The 14,818-nt window shown below is 43.6% G+C and overlaps 2 protein-coding genes across 9 annotated transcripts in view; both read right to left on the bottom strand.

The window, feature by feature from the left end:
- Positions 1-288: 288 nt before the first annotated feature.
- MIEF1 (mitochondrial elongation factor 1) lies at positions 289-11,045 on the bottom strand. Its single transcript, XM_077278468.1, has 4 exons — positions 10,902-11,045; positions 9,791-9,971; positions 6,498-6,751; positions 289-5,230 (listed from the first exon to the last, which is right to left on the bottom strand). The coding sequence occupies exons 1-4, from the start codon at positions 11,043-11,045 to the stop codon at positions 4,418-4,420; spliced, it is 1,392 nt and encodes a 463-aa protein (XP_077134583.1). The 3' UTR covers positions 289-4,417.
- A 338-nt stretch (positions 11,046-11,383) lies between these two features.
- MIURF (mitochondrial elongation factor 1 upstream open reading frame) overlaps positions 11,384-14,818 on the bottom strand; it is a 149,080-nt gene continuing 145,645 nt past the window's right edge. For 7 of the 8 annotated variants that reach the window (XM_077278476.1, XM_077278470.1, XM_077278475.1 and 4 more), the window contains exon 2: positions 11,384-11,632. In XM_077278476.1, the coding sequence (XP_077134591.1) occupies positions 11,384-11,596 (213 nt within the window). In that variant the 5' untranslated portion in view covers positions 11,597-11,632. Of the gene's footprint in view, positions 11,633-13,314; positions 13,406-14,818 lie in introns of those variants that run through there. The other variant, XM_077278474.1, reaches the window with a different exon arrangement.

Genomic DNA, 14,818 nt, shown 5'->3' with positions numbered 1-14,818 from the left:
ACCTGCCAAACGGTGGTGTGGGTTATACAGAGCTCAGCATTCAGAGAGCAGCTACATCTGCAGCAGAGGAAACTGCAATTTTATCAAAATGACAACAGCAGCCCAGTAAGTGACACATTGCTGGGATCAGGATCTCTCCCCTCAGATTGCGTAGCAAAATCCTGGTGACAGATTCTATTTGGTTTATTCCTAAAGGATAAAACGCTGTTCATGTGTTGGACCCACCTTACATATTGTATATTTCATGTCTTTTTAAAGAACCATAACACTCCACACAACTAGTAATTGTAATCATCACCATTTATTGTTTATGTTAATACGCTCTCCAGAAAATAAAATAATAAAACATGCACGTTCGAGCCTTTCAAACCATTTCATTGATAAATACTTCATAATAATAAAAAAAAAAAAAAAAAAAGACAAAGAGTGGGAAACAATGACCTCTAATACCCACCCTGTGGTTTAGCAGACACATTTTCATCACTAAGAGTTGCACACTCGTGCTTACACAGTCACCTAAGTGCAGATCTGAGGGGTTTTTTTGTAGGGAGGATAAAACTTTTTTGTTTGGAGCCACTTTTGTGTTACAGAAATAGAAGCACAAGTGAAAGATTCAGCATATACTGGGGAAATGCCAGAGACATTTAGGAATATAGAAGAGGCACAGCGTTGAGTTATTAGGCAGCGGAGGAGAAGTCACAGGTGAATAATGTCTTAATGCCAGTTTACAGCTGGAATCCAAAGCGCTGCATATATCCAGACTAGAAGTGACGCTGACACATTTAACACCAGGGTGTCCGTAACATTCAAATCAAAATGCAACATAGGAATTAAGGATTTGCCTCTACATTGGCTTCCTCCACTTCAGTGGTCTTCAATAATACTCTTACTAATTTAGCAAATTCATGTATCAGGAGATTCCTAGGTAGACAGAGTGCTCTATGAGGACATTCAAGTCCCCGCGGTTGCGCCCCATCAGAACTAAAAATGCCCATTTTGGTATTAGCGAAGGGAACAGAGCCGTACCTGCGTCAGATTGCCTGTGTGCCGACAATCCCCTGTGTATTACAGTGACATTTCCCCAAATCTCATGGCAGCATGTATTTACTGGTGCTGTGGAAATGAAATCCACAGTATGTCAATTTATGCTTTTCAATTCATGGGGTGAAGTGTGTGGAACGGAATCCACATTTCCACAACTAAATCTGCAGTATTTTTTTTTTCTGCTGCAAAGATATTGCACGTAGGAATATACTCTCTGGCTAAGGAAGAAATGAACGTGCTGAAAATGTGTGAGAAAGCAGGACTGTAAATGATGGACAGGCCCGTCCACTGACCGCTGCATACGGACACCAGGGATAACAATGAGTGGAATACAAGTTTTACTGAATCTTTTCCAACAAGCCTATACATCATGCTGGTTCTATACCGGGCTGTTTTCAATAAATAAAATGCAAGTTTTACTTATACTTTTCACACAAAACGGCCCATCGGTCTGATCAGCGCCTCCTGCTCTCTAACATCCTTCCTGCTGATCAGAGATCATTTTCAACACCACAGTTTACCATCAAATTGTTCTGATTCCACTATGCAATAATTATATTCTGCTGCTTAAAGGGGTTGTCCATTACTTGGACAACTGCTTCTCAACTGTTATATTGCCCCTTTTAGAAACCCCAGCTTGTACTCGCCTCCATTCTAGTGATGACAGCTGTGGCTCTCCCAGGGCTTGCATGACTTTATGTCACGCCATCCCTGCAGCCGCTAATGGGCTACGTCTCTCTTACTTCCCTTGGACATAGCACACACTCGGAAGTAGTGAGCGCTGCTGCAGCTTTCTGACCTCCTCCGAATGTCAGTTATGTCTGCGAAATAACAAGAGTGATGCGGCTGCTGATTGGCTGCAGGGCTCACATGACATATCACGGGGGCTGTGGCAGACCAGGCACACACATCACTAGAACCGTGCCAGAGGGAAGTATAGGCTGTAAGGTAAGGGGGAATAGAGCAATGGAAATTTTTCAATATTTGCTTGGACTTAGTTGTTCTCCATCAAATCTGTAATGGGCACAGTGCACAAAGTGGACTATTAGTAGCATAATCTGATAATTAATACAAAGAAGTAAAAGTCAATTCTCTCCAGCACAACTTAAAATTCAGCAGTCTGCCGAGATGACATGATTACATTATCGTCATTAGATGGTTACCTAGCGGTTCTGTTAATATAGCTTAATGTAATCTGAAGGTTTCGGGCTCCATTGAAATGGACACAGCGGGTGGTCACTGAATTCATCTGTAATAACCTTGTTAGACTTGAAACTTACACCACAAGATAAAACACAGAATTCATACATGTGCATACTAAAAGAAGAAAACATGGTAACAGCCCCTAACATGGTACACCCCAGCTCCCTTGTCCCTAATTTCACCGGTCGCTCCAGAACCTGTAGGGGACTTTGCTCTCTGTGCAGCCACATGATGTGTCCGTGAACATGTCATGACCGTGACACGCAGACGTGGGAGCTGGTGAATCACAAGTATTACATTACAAGCCATGTGATTCTCATCATCTGCAGCACAATACTCATCTGTATACCAGCTGATGTCAAGAGGTTCTTTGCCCAAGACTCAAAAGTATTTTGTATAACAAAACATTATCTAATACAAGACACCGCAGGGATCTGAGAGAAGAAAGATCTCCGTCCGTGAGGGGACAGAGACAATGTTATCAAATCAGCCGAGTTGTGCATACTCCCCCAGCAACAGCTTGGCTAAAGGGGTTATCCAGAATTGTGTTCTTTTCTACAAATGTAAGGAAATCTATACAATAAAACCTCAGCCCTACATTCACCCACTGCTGTACCAATAATGCAGCGCACATACAGGCAGATCAGGGCTGAGGCCAGTGATGGCGGCACTGATCACGGGCATGATTGCTGCACCAGAGTAAACAGACCACAGGGGGAATTAAGAACGGAGGCTTTATTCTTATATTCCTTATTATGTGAAAACACAAAAAATCCTGAACAACCCCTGTCAGACATGGAACGTTAAATACAGGAGGATACAACAAAAAACATTGCAACTCCGAGTTGGCAGTAACTTATAAATGATGGCTGAGCAATCCTACTCAACCCGAAACACGAAAGATGATGAGCGGAGTAGATGCCAGACAGACCTATATGTGACATGCAGTGGCGAGGAAGCGTTACTGAACACGGGCAAACAACATGACAACATTTCCATGAAAGTCACGTGTCTCCTGATCCCGGAAACAGCAATCGCCTCTCTTCCCATTGGAAATGTGTCCATTTGCAGTAGAACAAGAAAATCAGAGACCTATAAGAAACATCCGGGGTCTGTGTGTTATAGTAGAGACCCAAGATTGTACTAATGCAGGAATGGGAGGTAATACACATTTCACGGCAGTTTTCTCCTACTATGATGGAAACAGTTTTTCATTGTTTTCCGATGCATTTAAGAAAGCAACTATGGAACATTTCTACATTGGAAATATTTTAGCATTTTGTGTCCTCAGTACTTATACATCCCAATGGCAGCAGACTGCAAAGAAATCCTATGTAGCCACTTTCCTGCAGAATCAGACTACATGAGGCTTGTTTGTTGTCTGTTGCCATAGAAATGCATAGGAGCTGCAAACACAAAATGTGAATGGAGGAAAATGACAAACCACCCCAGCTATTTCACGTCTGAGATTTATAACCATCTGTACCAGGAGTAGAAACTTACTGTAGAAATTGACAGCCATTTAGAAAACGACTCCCAACACTTCTATATGGACTTGTCCAGCGCTGGTTAGGTGTATTTAATTGCGATTGTCAAGAAATAATAAAAATAATAAATAATGGAATAAAATAAGTAATATTCACCTTCCCCATGCCCTATTGCTCTTGTTACGACACTTTCCTGGTCTCTGACGTTCTTCCTGTACTGCCTATTCCATCCAGATGGACGTGAGCCTTCTGCATCGGCACTCATTGGTGAGGAGAGTATTACTTATTTTATTTTTTTTAAGTGGCCAGACAACTGCTTTATTGTCACAGGAAACATTACTAAAAGTGAATGAGCAGAATAGTGGGAGATGAAAATAGTTGCATTTCCAATACAATCACTGCCATTTATGTTCCATGTAATCAGAAACTCTTTAGTTCAGAGACTCTCGTAAATGATTTCTGGACGATATGTTCTCTGAAAAAGAAAGCTCCTTCCTGAGAAGTGAAGAAATGGTAAAAAATACCAAACAAACAAAAAACATATATAAAATAAAAAGCTTACTAACGCCAAAAGAAAGAATACCACCTACGCCCCCGATAACTATGGAGGCCCTTTAGAAGTTCGCACTAATAAAACCAGGTCATGTTTCCTTTTAGTCATGATGAACTTGCTGGGACATTCCTCATTCTCCTGTCCTAAGAAGCACCTCTGGCTCCGAGAGGGAGCAGTAAAGAAAATATCCCATCTCATCCACTTCATCTGGTGTAAGTTCAGAAAACAAGTTCACCTTGGGGTCCAAAGCGGAGGGTAAATTCCCAGTCTCTAGGTATCCAACAGTTTCTCGAAGTGCTTGGATGAAGCGGTCTGCTAATGCCCCCTGGGACCAGTCCTCCTCTTTTTCACAAACATGAAGCAGGATGTTGGTGAGATGGGAGGCTGTAAGATGGGACAGAGGTATATTGTATCGACATATCGCCTTCAGAATCTTTAGGCAGAGACCCCGGCAGCCTGAATCTTGTTGATCTCTACCTATCAAAGCAGCAGTTTCTGCTCCGCGCTGGCTTAACCGCCACATGTTCCCATAACGTGGTAGTCTGTGAGCTTTGGCAACAGCGGCACGGTCCACGAAAGCAACTAATGGCAAGAAGTCTATAAAAAGCTTTCGATCATCATCATACTGAACCTCTAAGATGAGGCTTTCTGAGGGCACGACAGGTCTAATTACATAGCCCAACATGCTGCCAATGGCTGGCCAGTTAATAGAACCAGCTACCACTTTCTCAAAGGTGGCTACCACAGCCTTGGGACAAAGATACCCTCCTACCACACAGCGGTCCCAATAACTGGTCCCACGAGGAAAGTACTCAACATTCTCTCTACGCAAAAGGCAGAAGCCTGGAAGATTCAGGATGGTTTCTTCTCCAGGGACACACGACCATAAATTATTTTCCACGGAAAGAGGTACCATGAGCTGAATGTGATCCGCTCTAACAACCTGAAAATTAGAAACATAAAAAAAGCAATATAAAAGAACAACAGTTATCTAACATTAGATTTTTTTCTAATTAATCAGCTTTGAGTTTAAATGGAATCCGTCACCAGGATTTTGTTACCCCATCTGAGAGCAGCATGATGTAGGTGCAGGGACCCTGATTCCAGAGGTGTATCACTTAAGCTATGTGCACACGTTGCGGATTTGGCTGCTGATCCACAGCAGATTGGCCGCCGTTTTCTATGCGGTTTACAGTACCATGTAAACCTATGGAAAGCCAAATCCGCAATGCACATGGTGTGGAAAATACCGCGAGGAAACGCTGCGTTGTATTTTCCACAGCATGTCAATTCGTAGTGCGGATTCCACAGCAAAAACCGCAGGAAATCCGCAGTGCGTTTTACCTGCGGATTTTGCAAAAACGGTGCAGAAAAATCTGTACACGAATCCGCAACGTGGGCACATAGCCTTATTGGGCTGCTTGCTGCAGTTTTTATAAAATCACTGTTTTCACTGTTGCAGATCAAGCAGTTATCTGAATGTTGAGCCTTGTATAACCCCACCACTGATTGGCAGCTTTATGCCTATGCACAGTGTACACAGAAAGCTGCCAATCAGTGGTGGGGGCGAGGTTATACAGAGCTCATGAACACAGAGGACTACATGGCAGCATGTTCACTAGTCCTTTAGTAATAATCTCCTCCTGAAAAGTGATTTAGATCGTGACAAATTCCCTTTACCAGAATTTAAAGGGAACCTGTCAGGAGCTATAGGGTCAGAAAACCAATCACAGTGCTGGGGTAAGTAGTGATATACATGCTCAGTTCCTCCAGGTGGCAGATACAGTTTGCATACCTGAGAAAATCCACTTTGATGCTTTATATAAATGTGGCTGTAATTGTGTGGAAGGCTTAGGAGCTTACTGCATACTGTGTATATAAGGAGATCAATGTGTAAGCAGTGTGCAGAAGGCTCACTCTTCTCGTACCTATGCAGGGAAGCAATTTGGATAAAACCGGCTCAGCCAGATTTTCTGTCTATCCACATTTCTTTGGGTTTCTCCAGATTGCCTGCCATTTATAAGCCCCAGCCCATCACAAGCTCACCTGTAATTCTGTGCACGGAATGCATTTATGTTACATTAATAATAAAACTACAAATACATTGTGAGTGTATTAAAAAAATAAAATTGCATTGCTTTCACATCCCAGCAAAGAGATTAATTTTGATGCCTGTTCAGTATGAAATGTAGAAACACCAGGAAGGCTACCTGCAGATCGTCGTACAAGCTGCCGCTCAGGTGCATGTCTCGGAGGGGCATGTCTGGAAATTTGCTGTGTATGAAGTTGCGCAGTTCGGCACAGATGTCTATAGCAGCCTGCTTGGCGTGGCTCTGCTCTCCAGGAGGAATGGCCACATACTTCTTGTAGTAGGTGAAGAGCTTCTCCTGAAGTGATAATTTCAAGCGAGTCTTCATCAAATCAGACTTGGTCTTGCGACTTGGCGGTTTTGGCTGGATTGAATCTACAGAGGGAGAAGGGTTATCTATTCATAAAGCACATCACTTATATTAAATGTACTAGATGCCTTAATCATATAAAATTTCCAATTAGAGTATTAGGCTACATAGACTGGATGGGTGTAAGGATCAATGAAACGCTTTGGTCTTTGTGCTGCCCAAGAACATAAATGGACAGCACACAAGAGTCATACGAATATGACTTAAAACTGATGTCATATTTACAACACTGTAAATATAGGAGAAAGCAGATGACTGGGGGTGTTTTGGACATTAATGCCCAGTGCAAAACCTAGCTTTGAAAATGTTACTCCTAAAAGACGATTTTTCTTTTTAATTTTTAAGTCTTTTTTTTCCTCTTGTTGGCAAGGCACCAATGGATTTATACTCGAGGGAGACCCATCAGCTCCGACACAGCTTTGTGTAGCGCAAAAAAAAAAAAAAAAAAATTGTATTCCACACGATACATCAACTCTGAAGCAGTTTTTTCTTTCGGGATCAGAGGCCAACACTCGTGACTTCAGCAGTGGGTTAGCCCAATTCAAAGGGACTAGATCTGTATGAAAATGTTTCAAGACTTCTTTGAATTTACAAAATTTGAGCTAATATTTTATTTTATAAGCAAACAGACAACAATGCACAAACAACATCAAAGATCTGTGCCCAACCAGGGAACTATATAAAATGTTCAGTGCAACAACATATGTAACCATATAAAGAGCAGATTTGCACAACAAAGAACAAAGTAGTGATTTAAAATATGTATAGCTTTATTAACTCATAAATAAAACATTACTTTAACACATATAAGAGGGGAGTAATTCAATGGTCAAACTACCAGTGGTGGAACCACAGGTCTGGGTAATTAAACACAAGGGTAATATCTCATATCCACCCCAAACACTGTTACATGTAAAGCCAAAGTGGAGCCTATGCAATCAATTGTATATACCGTATATACTCGAGTATAAGCCGAGATTTTCAGCCCACTTTTTTGGGCTGAAATTGCCCCTCTCGGCTTATACTCGAGTCATACCCGGGGGTCGGCAGGGGAGGGGGAGCGGGGGCTGTCTAAAAATACTCACCTAGTCCAGGCGCGGTCCCTGCAGGTCGCTGTCTTCCCCAGCGCCGGCAGCAGCAGCTTCAGGGTCTTCCTGCACTGAGCGGTCACATGGTCCCGCTCATTACAGTAAATGAATATTCGGCTCCACCTCCCATAGGGGTGGAGCCGCCTATTCATTACTGTAATCAGCGGGACCATGTGACCGCTGAGTACAGGATGAAGCGCTGCGGCGTCGGGATCTACACACTCACAGCGGCAGGACCAGGTGAGTATATGGGGAGGGGAGCGCTGCGCTGCGCGATAGTCACCTGCTCCTCGTTCCGGCCCGGGCGCCGATCTGTCTCCAGCAGTGACGCTGAGGTCAGAGGGCGCGGTGACGTGGTCAGTGCGCGCCCTCTGCTGAACGTCAGTGCTGGGGACAGATCGGCGCCCGGAACGAGGAGCAGGTGACTATTGAAAGAGCGGGGGCCTGAGCGACGGAGAGGTGAGTATGTGATTTTTTTTTTTTTATCGCAGCAAATGGGGCAAGTGTCTGTATGGAGCATCTATGGGGCCATAACGTTCCTGCAGCACTATATGGGGCCATAACGTTCCTGCAGCACTATATGGGGCCATAACGTTCCTGGAGCACTATATGGGGCCATAACATTCCTGGAGCACTATATGGGGCCATATAACATTTCTGCAGCACTATATAGGGCCATAACATTCCTGGAGCACTATATGGGGCCATAACATTCCTGCGGCACTATATGGGGCCATAACATTCCTGCGGCACTATATGGGGCTATAACATTCCTGCGGCACTATATGGGGCCATAACATTCCTGCAGAACTATATGGGGCCATAACGTTTCTGCAGCACTATATAGGGGCATAATGTTTGTGCAGCACTATATGGGGCAAGTGTCTGTATGGGGCCATAAATAACGTTTGTAGGGCACTACGGCATATGGGGCAAGTGTCTGTATGGAGCATCTTATAGGGCCATAACGTTTGTGCAGCACTATAAGGGGCAAATATCTTTATGGAGCATCTTATGGGGCCATAATCAGCATTTGTGCAGCATTATATTGGGCAAATGTGTCTATGGAGCATCTTATGGGGCCTTTATTAACCTTTATGCAGGATTATATGGGGCATATTTTAATATGGAGCATTTTATGGGGCCATAATGAACAGTATGGAGCATTATATGGGGCTCCTAATTCAATATGGATATTCAAAGACACTTAACCTACTGATGTCTCAATTAATTTTACTTTTATTGGTATCTATTATTACTTTTGACATTTACCGGTAGCTGCTGCATTTTCCCCCCTTAGGCTTATACTCGAGTCAATAAGTTTTCCCAGTTTTTTGTGGCAAAATTAGGGGGGTCGGCTTATACTCGGGTCGGCTTATACTCGAGTATATACGGTAATAGGTATGTAGAGAAAGATGAAGGGGTAGAACAGAGATAACAATTGTAAAACTATTTACCTCAGACCTGCGGTGCCACACTACTTTGTTCTTTGTTGCGCAAATCTGTTCTTTATATAATATTTTATTTTGCAGATCCTATTTAAGGAAAAATTAAGTGATTTTATCTTTCTGATTCTCTGATACGTACCGAAGTTGTGTGCACAGTGACGCCAAAAATACATATTGTGTAACGCGAGTTTTCTATGGCTCTGACAACAAAACTTCCATGTCAGTTTTACATGTATCTCGCTCTTGATATTCATGCAAAACAGGTTTGTGTCACACAGGATGTCTAATATCAGAGCACGAGGGTTCAGGGACGGTTCCATTTTTGTGCAGAAAAAAAAAAGGAGTTTTTAATGTTATTTTTTTTTCATCTATTTTATCTTATTCCGATGATGGAAGGTCGGCATGGAACAGCGATGACATGGAAGCGGTCCATTAGAACACTACTATCACATATTTCAGAACAATGCTCAATACAAGTATTAGGATGAAAATTACCACAATTACCCACCTTGCTCAAATATTGAAGCATCAGTCGGAAGTGTCTGCAGGCTGCGGCTCACAGACGTCTTCATATCTTTGTTCAACAAACGTGTGGATGAGCCCAGCCAACTTGGTTCTTCCCAGCTCCGCTTCCCAGACTGATTCGCTCGAGAAGGACTCGCAGGAGCACTGATAGCTCGATCATACATCTACACAAACAAAAGAAGATTGAGTCACCTACTGTGAAAACATACTAAAATGTATAAAATAACTTGTCTGGTACTGGAGAACTAACTACCATTACCGATAAACATATAAACCACTCAACAGGGAACTAAAGGACACCATAACTGGATGACGTACCCCAGCCAGGAGGGTTTATGCAGATTCAGCAGCAAATTATCTGAATAATAGGGGGGGGGGGGGGGGAAAGAGGTGGTCCTGTAGATATGGCAAGTGATATATAATATTGGGGCATATTGCTCACACTACTTATATTGGTGGTACCACCATTTGGCTGTAGGCTAGCATTAGTAAAAAGGGCCCATTAATTGTAATAGTTTCCTTTTCCTGATTGGATACAAGTCACCGCAGCAGTAATCGCCCCTGTGGCATACCTTATGCCACACATTTTAGGCTGTGTTCACACGTTCCGGTTTTTTCGCGTTTTTTTCGCGGTTTTTCCCGATAAAAACGCTATAAAACCGCAAAAAAAACGCATACAATAAGCATCCCATCATTTAGAATGAATTCCGCATGTTTTGTGCACATGATGCGTTTTTTTCCGCAAAAAAAACGCATACCGCACAAAATCCGGACATGCTCTATCTTTTTGCGGATTTCCCACTCCAAAATGCATTGGGAAGTGTCCGGAAAAAACCGCGTCAAAACCGCGGCAAAAACGCGTCAAAACCGCGGCAAAAATCGCACGCGGTTTTCTTGCAGAAAATGTCCGGAATTCTCCAGAATTTTCTGCAAGAAATCCTGAACGTGTGCACATAGCCTTACTCTGTTCTCTGACTGGGTTAAGATTTCTGGAGAGGCATGTCTGACTTCAACATGCCCCCTCATCAAGACTGGCAAGAACAATGCCGATCTTGATGAATGGGGGCCTGTGTTTTCATCTCTTCTACACATACCCGCTTCACCGCGAGAGTTGCTATTCCTAGCATTGCAGCTCCACCAACTCCGAGCACCAAGCGAGCGTTGGACAGTACAAAGTCTATGGCGGTACCGATGCCATTGTCATCTTTCTTCCCTTTCTTCTCTCCAGCCCCTGCCATATTACCTGTAAAAAGAGAAGAGATTGTAGTGGAACTAAAATGGAGTGTTAGATGATTTCAGTAGACAAACAATTTGTAAGGTAGTATTTTCAGTTGCTAATTTCCATAGTAAAGCATGCCAGATTGTGAGGCCATTATATGAGCTTTCTTCTTACAATAGTCATGCAATAAACAAGCTACACCAGGTAGAGGAAGCCAGTCCCTCGCTATTAAACAATAACCCATTACTCTGCTTGTGTAAATGTTTGACCCTGAAGTGCTCTGTTTCCAGCAAAGATACGAGCTGATATGAAACATTTACCTGTAGATGTGAGTAAAAAGTGGGCAAATCGCAGGGTTCACACCAACCCTCCCAGGTTGGTCCTCAGGAAAAACTGTCCTTTCTCCAGCTGCTTCTCTTTGTCTTCCTGCTTTGTGAGGCTCTGATTTTTTCTAAATTCTCTGCGCACATATGAAGCATAGTAGTCACGATCAGTAAATTCGAGCTTGCGCCCTTGGCGTAGAAGGGCACGGTACAGGGACAATACTGCCTCACGAGACCAGCCTGCCATGGCAGGTATAGGCAGAGAAGAGATGGACCAGCCAGTCTATGGAGAAAAGCAGAAAAAAAAACAAAAAACACGTTACTCTTCGAAATAGGTCATGTCAAAGTACAAATAAAGTTACACAATTTTAACAAAGTGCAAATGTTTTAGGCAGGTGTGGAAAAAACTGCTGTAGAATTAGAATGCTTTCAAAAATTATTATTATTATTGTGCCGCTCTCCAGCCCTTCAGCGAAAATCTGCCTTCTGTTACAGCCAAATATTTCATATTTAGGCTCATCAGTCCAGAGCTCCGGCTGCCATTTTTCTGCACCCCAGTTTCTATATTTTTGTGCACAGTTGAGTCGATTGGCCTTGTTTCCAAGTTGAAGGTATCCTTTTTGGCCACAATCCTTTCATGAAAAGCACATTTCTCTGAACTATAGCTGGGTGCAGCTGGGTGCCATTGGCAGCTGCTGGTTTTGAGATAATGGCACTGCTGGACATTTCCCGATTTCGAAGTAACAGCGATGTGTCTCATCTGCTGCACTAGGTTTTCTTGGCAGACCACCATGTTTAGGGTCCTCAACGTTGTCCAGTTCTTGCTGCTTTTTCAAAAAAGCTTGAACAAGACCCCAATCTGCTCTGAAATCTTTGTCTATGAGAGATCACCTTGCTGATGCACTATAACTACCTTGTGTATTGTTGTTGTGCTCAGTTTATTCCATAACGTATGACCATTGACACTAAATGGTCTTCCACAACCTCCCCTTTGTAGCAGAGTTTGTGTGTACCTCACTCAGTTTTACGCCTCCTACACAGCAGTTTATGTTTCAATTATTTTGTTTCAACCTTCATATGAAAATGATGATCATTATCACCTTGTAATTTGGCTAACCATACACCTGACTATGACTATAATACTACAAAAAAAAATTAAAAAATAAATAAAATCGTACTTTGTACAGCGGTTCCTAGAAGAATTAGCCTTTTGAAGCTGCTATGAATGCAAACAGTGGCCACATTAAATAGTAATGCGATATAGATTTCCCTTTTGTTAATTGATAAAAATAAACAATTCACTATTTTTAAAGCATTTGTAAGCTGCAGCATTTCTTCCACATTGGCACTATATTGCAGCAGTATTTAGCATATGTGCAGTACAGAGAGGTTGATGTGCCATGGCAGTGGCTGCACCCTGTATACGTGCAAGATGTTGCTGGAGGGGTCCTGCGATGAAAACGTATCACACAATCAAACAAGATCTCATATGGCTACAGTGACAATAAAAGAAAAAAATATTCTCCTAGAAACCCAGGATGAAGAAGCGTAAACTGACAGCAGTGGGAATAGATTAAAAGGAACCTGTCATGTTCAATAACTCAACCTGCAGATCTAGGGTTAATCTGCCGGCTAATAGTGTTAATTAAAAGATCTTAACCCTTTGCATATGCCAATTTTTCATCTTCGTGTTTTCAGCTGTTTCCTCTCCTTCCAAGAGCTATATTTTAACCCACATGGCCGTTTCCAGGCTTATTTTTTGAGGGACAACCTTTTAGTTTGGAATAGAAACAATCATTTTACCCTTCGCCACGACAGCACCCACATGAGGGATCCGCCCATAGGAACAGGAAACCTACAGAATAAAAGGAGGCAGTCCCCTCTCCTCCTCAGTTTAGGTTTCCTGTTCCTATAGGAATCCCTGCTTACCTACAGATGAAGAGGATTCCTGGTCCATGCACCCACCTGCGTCGGTTCTGTGGGAACGGCAGGGGCTGCGGTTCCAGAAGCAGCGGCGGGGGAGCCCCTGCTTTCAGCCTCCCCCCTCGTCTGATCAATTATCCGTGGTCCTGGGCCGGTCATCGCTGGTCCACCCGGCTCCATGAGGACGCACGCGCTGCAGCGGCCGGCTTTAATACTCCGGCCGCCGTATGGTGAGAGAGCGGCGCGTCTAACCCGGAAGTCGCCGGAGCACTTCCGGGTTAGGTGCGGGAGGCAGGAGATTCGGCACCAGATTCAAAAGCGGTGCTGACGTCGGACCGGTGTGTGCGAGTATGGCTTCACCGGCCGACCAAGCGCACCTGCCTGCAGCAGAGCAGCGTTCTCCCAGTAAAGAGAGAAGCGCTAGGAGCAGCACTAAGAGTGGTAGTCGGCCTCCAGAGAAGCCATCTACCAAACAGAATACCAAGGATCACTTGCCAAAAAATCCGCCTCCAGAACCGGTACCTGTCAGCTTCACTGGGTGAGTTTTTAAAATCCTCTTCCTATATGCTGATATATGTTCCTCCTGTATCCCCTTCCTCTAGACTAAGAAACGGACACACAAGTCCAAGCACAAAGAATGTGCCTTATGTACGCAGCCCCTTCCGGATTCTTATACCAAAAGGTTGTGCTCAGAATGTATTATGCTAACCTTACGGCAGGAGAATATAATGACTCCATCTGATGTTAGAGCCATAATTTGGGAATAGATGCAGGGTTTGGCGCATACAAGTAGCACCAGTACCCGCCAACCAAGCAGGTCCCGATCTCCAGCAAGCTCAGAATCAGAGGATGTACATAGATCCTCGGACGAATCTGGATCCCAGCCGAGTTCATCCGAGAATGAAGGGGGGCTTTGTCTACCTAACAGCAGTATAGACAACTTAGTAAAATCTGTCAGAAGCACAATGGGGTGCCCAGACGAAAGAGGGGAAAAAAAAAAATCGGCTCAAGACATCATGTTTGCGGGGTTAGGACAGAAAAAACGTAGATCCTTCCCCGTCATACCTACTATTAAGGACCTAATTAAAAAAGAATGAGATAAGCAGAATACAAGAGGTTTCCTACCATCATCCTCTAAGAGACGCTATCCCTTCAGCGATGTGGAACTAAATTCCTGGTCAAAGGTGCCAAAAGTTGATGCCGCAGTCGCTTCCTCGTCTAGTACCTGCACCGCAAGGTCACTTCTAGTGTGGATGGAACAGCTGGAGGAACAAATTAGAGGTAGAACTTCGAGAGAATTAATCTTGCTGAAAATCCCTCTAACTAAAGAAGCGATAGCATTCCTGGCAGATGCCTCTGTGGATTCGCTACGCCTAGCAGCCAGGTCAGCCGGCCTAGTGAACACAGCCCAGCGAGCACTCTGGTTAAAAAACTGGAAGGGGGACGCACAGGCAAAAGCAAAGCTTTGTGCGATTCCTTGCCAGGGTGAGTTCCTTTTTGGGAAAACATTGGATGATCTCCTAAATAAAGCGGGAGAGAGAAAGAA

Source organism: Ranitomeya variabilis, chromosome 8 (genome assembly GCF_051348905.1).
Source record: "Ranitomeya variabilis isolate aRanVar5 chromosome 8, aRanVar5.hap1, whole genome shotgun sequence".
Lineage (NCBI taxonomy): Eukaryota > Metazoa > Chordata > Amphibia > Anura > Dendrobatidae > Ranitomeya > Ranitomeya variabilis.
This window is presented reverse-complemented; position numbering and strand designations above follow the sequence as displayed.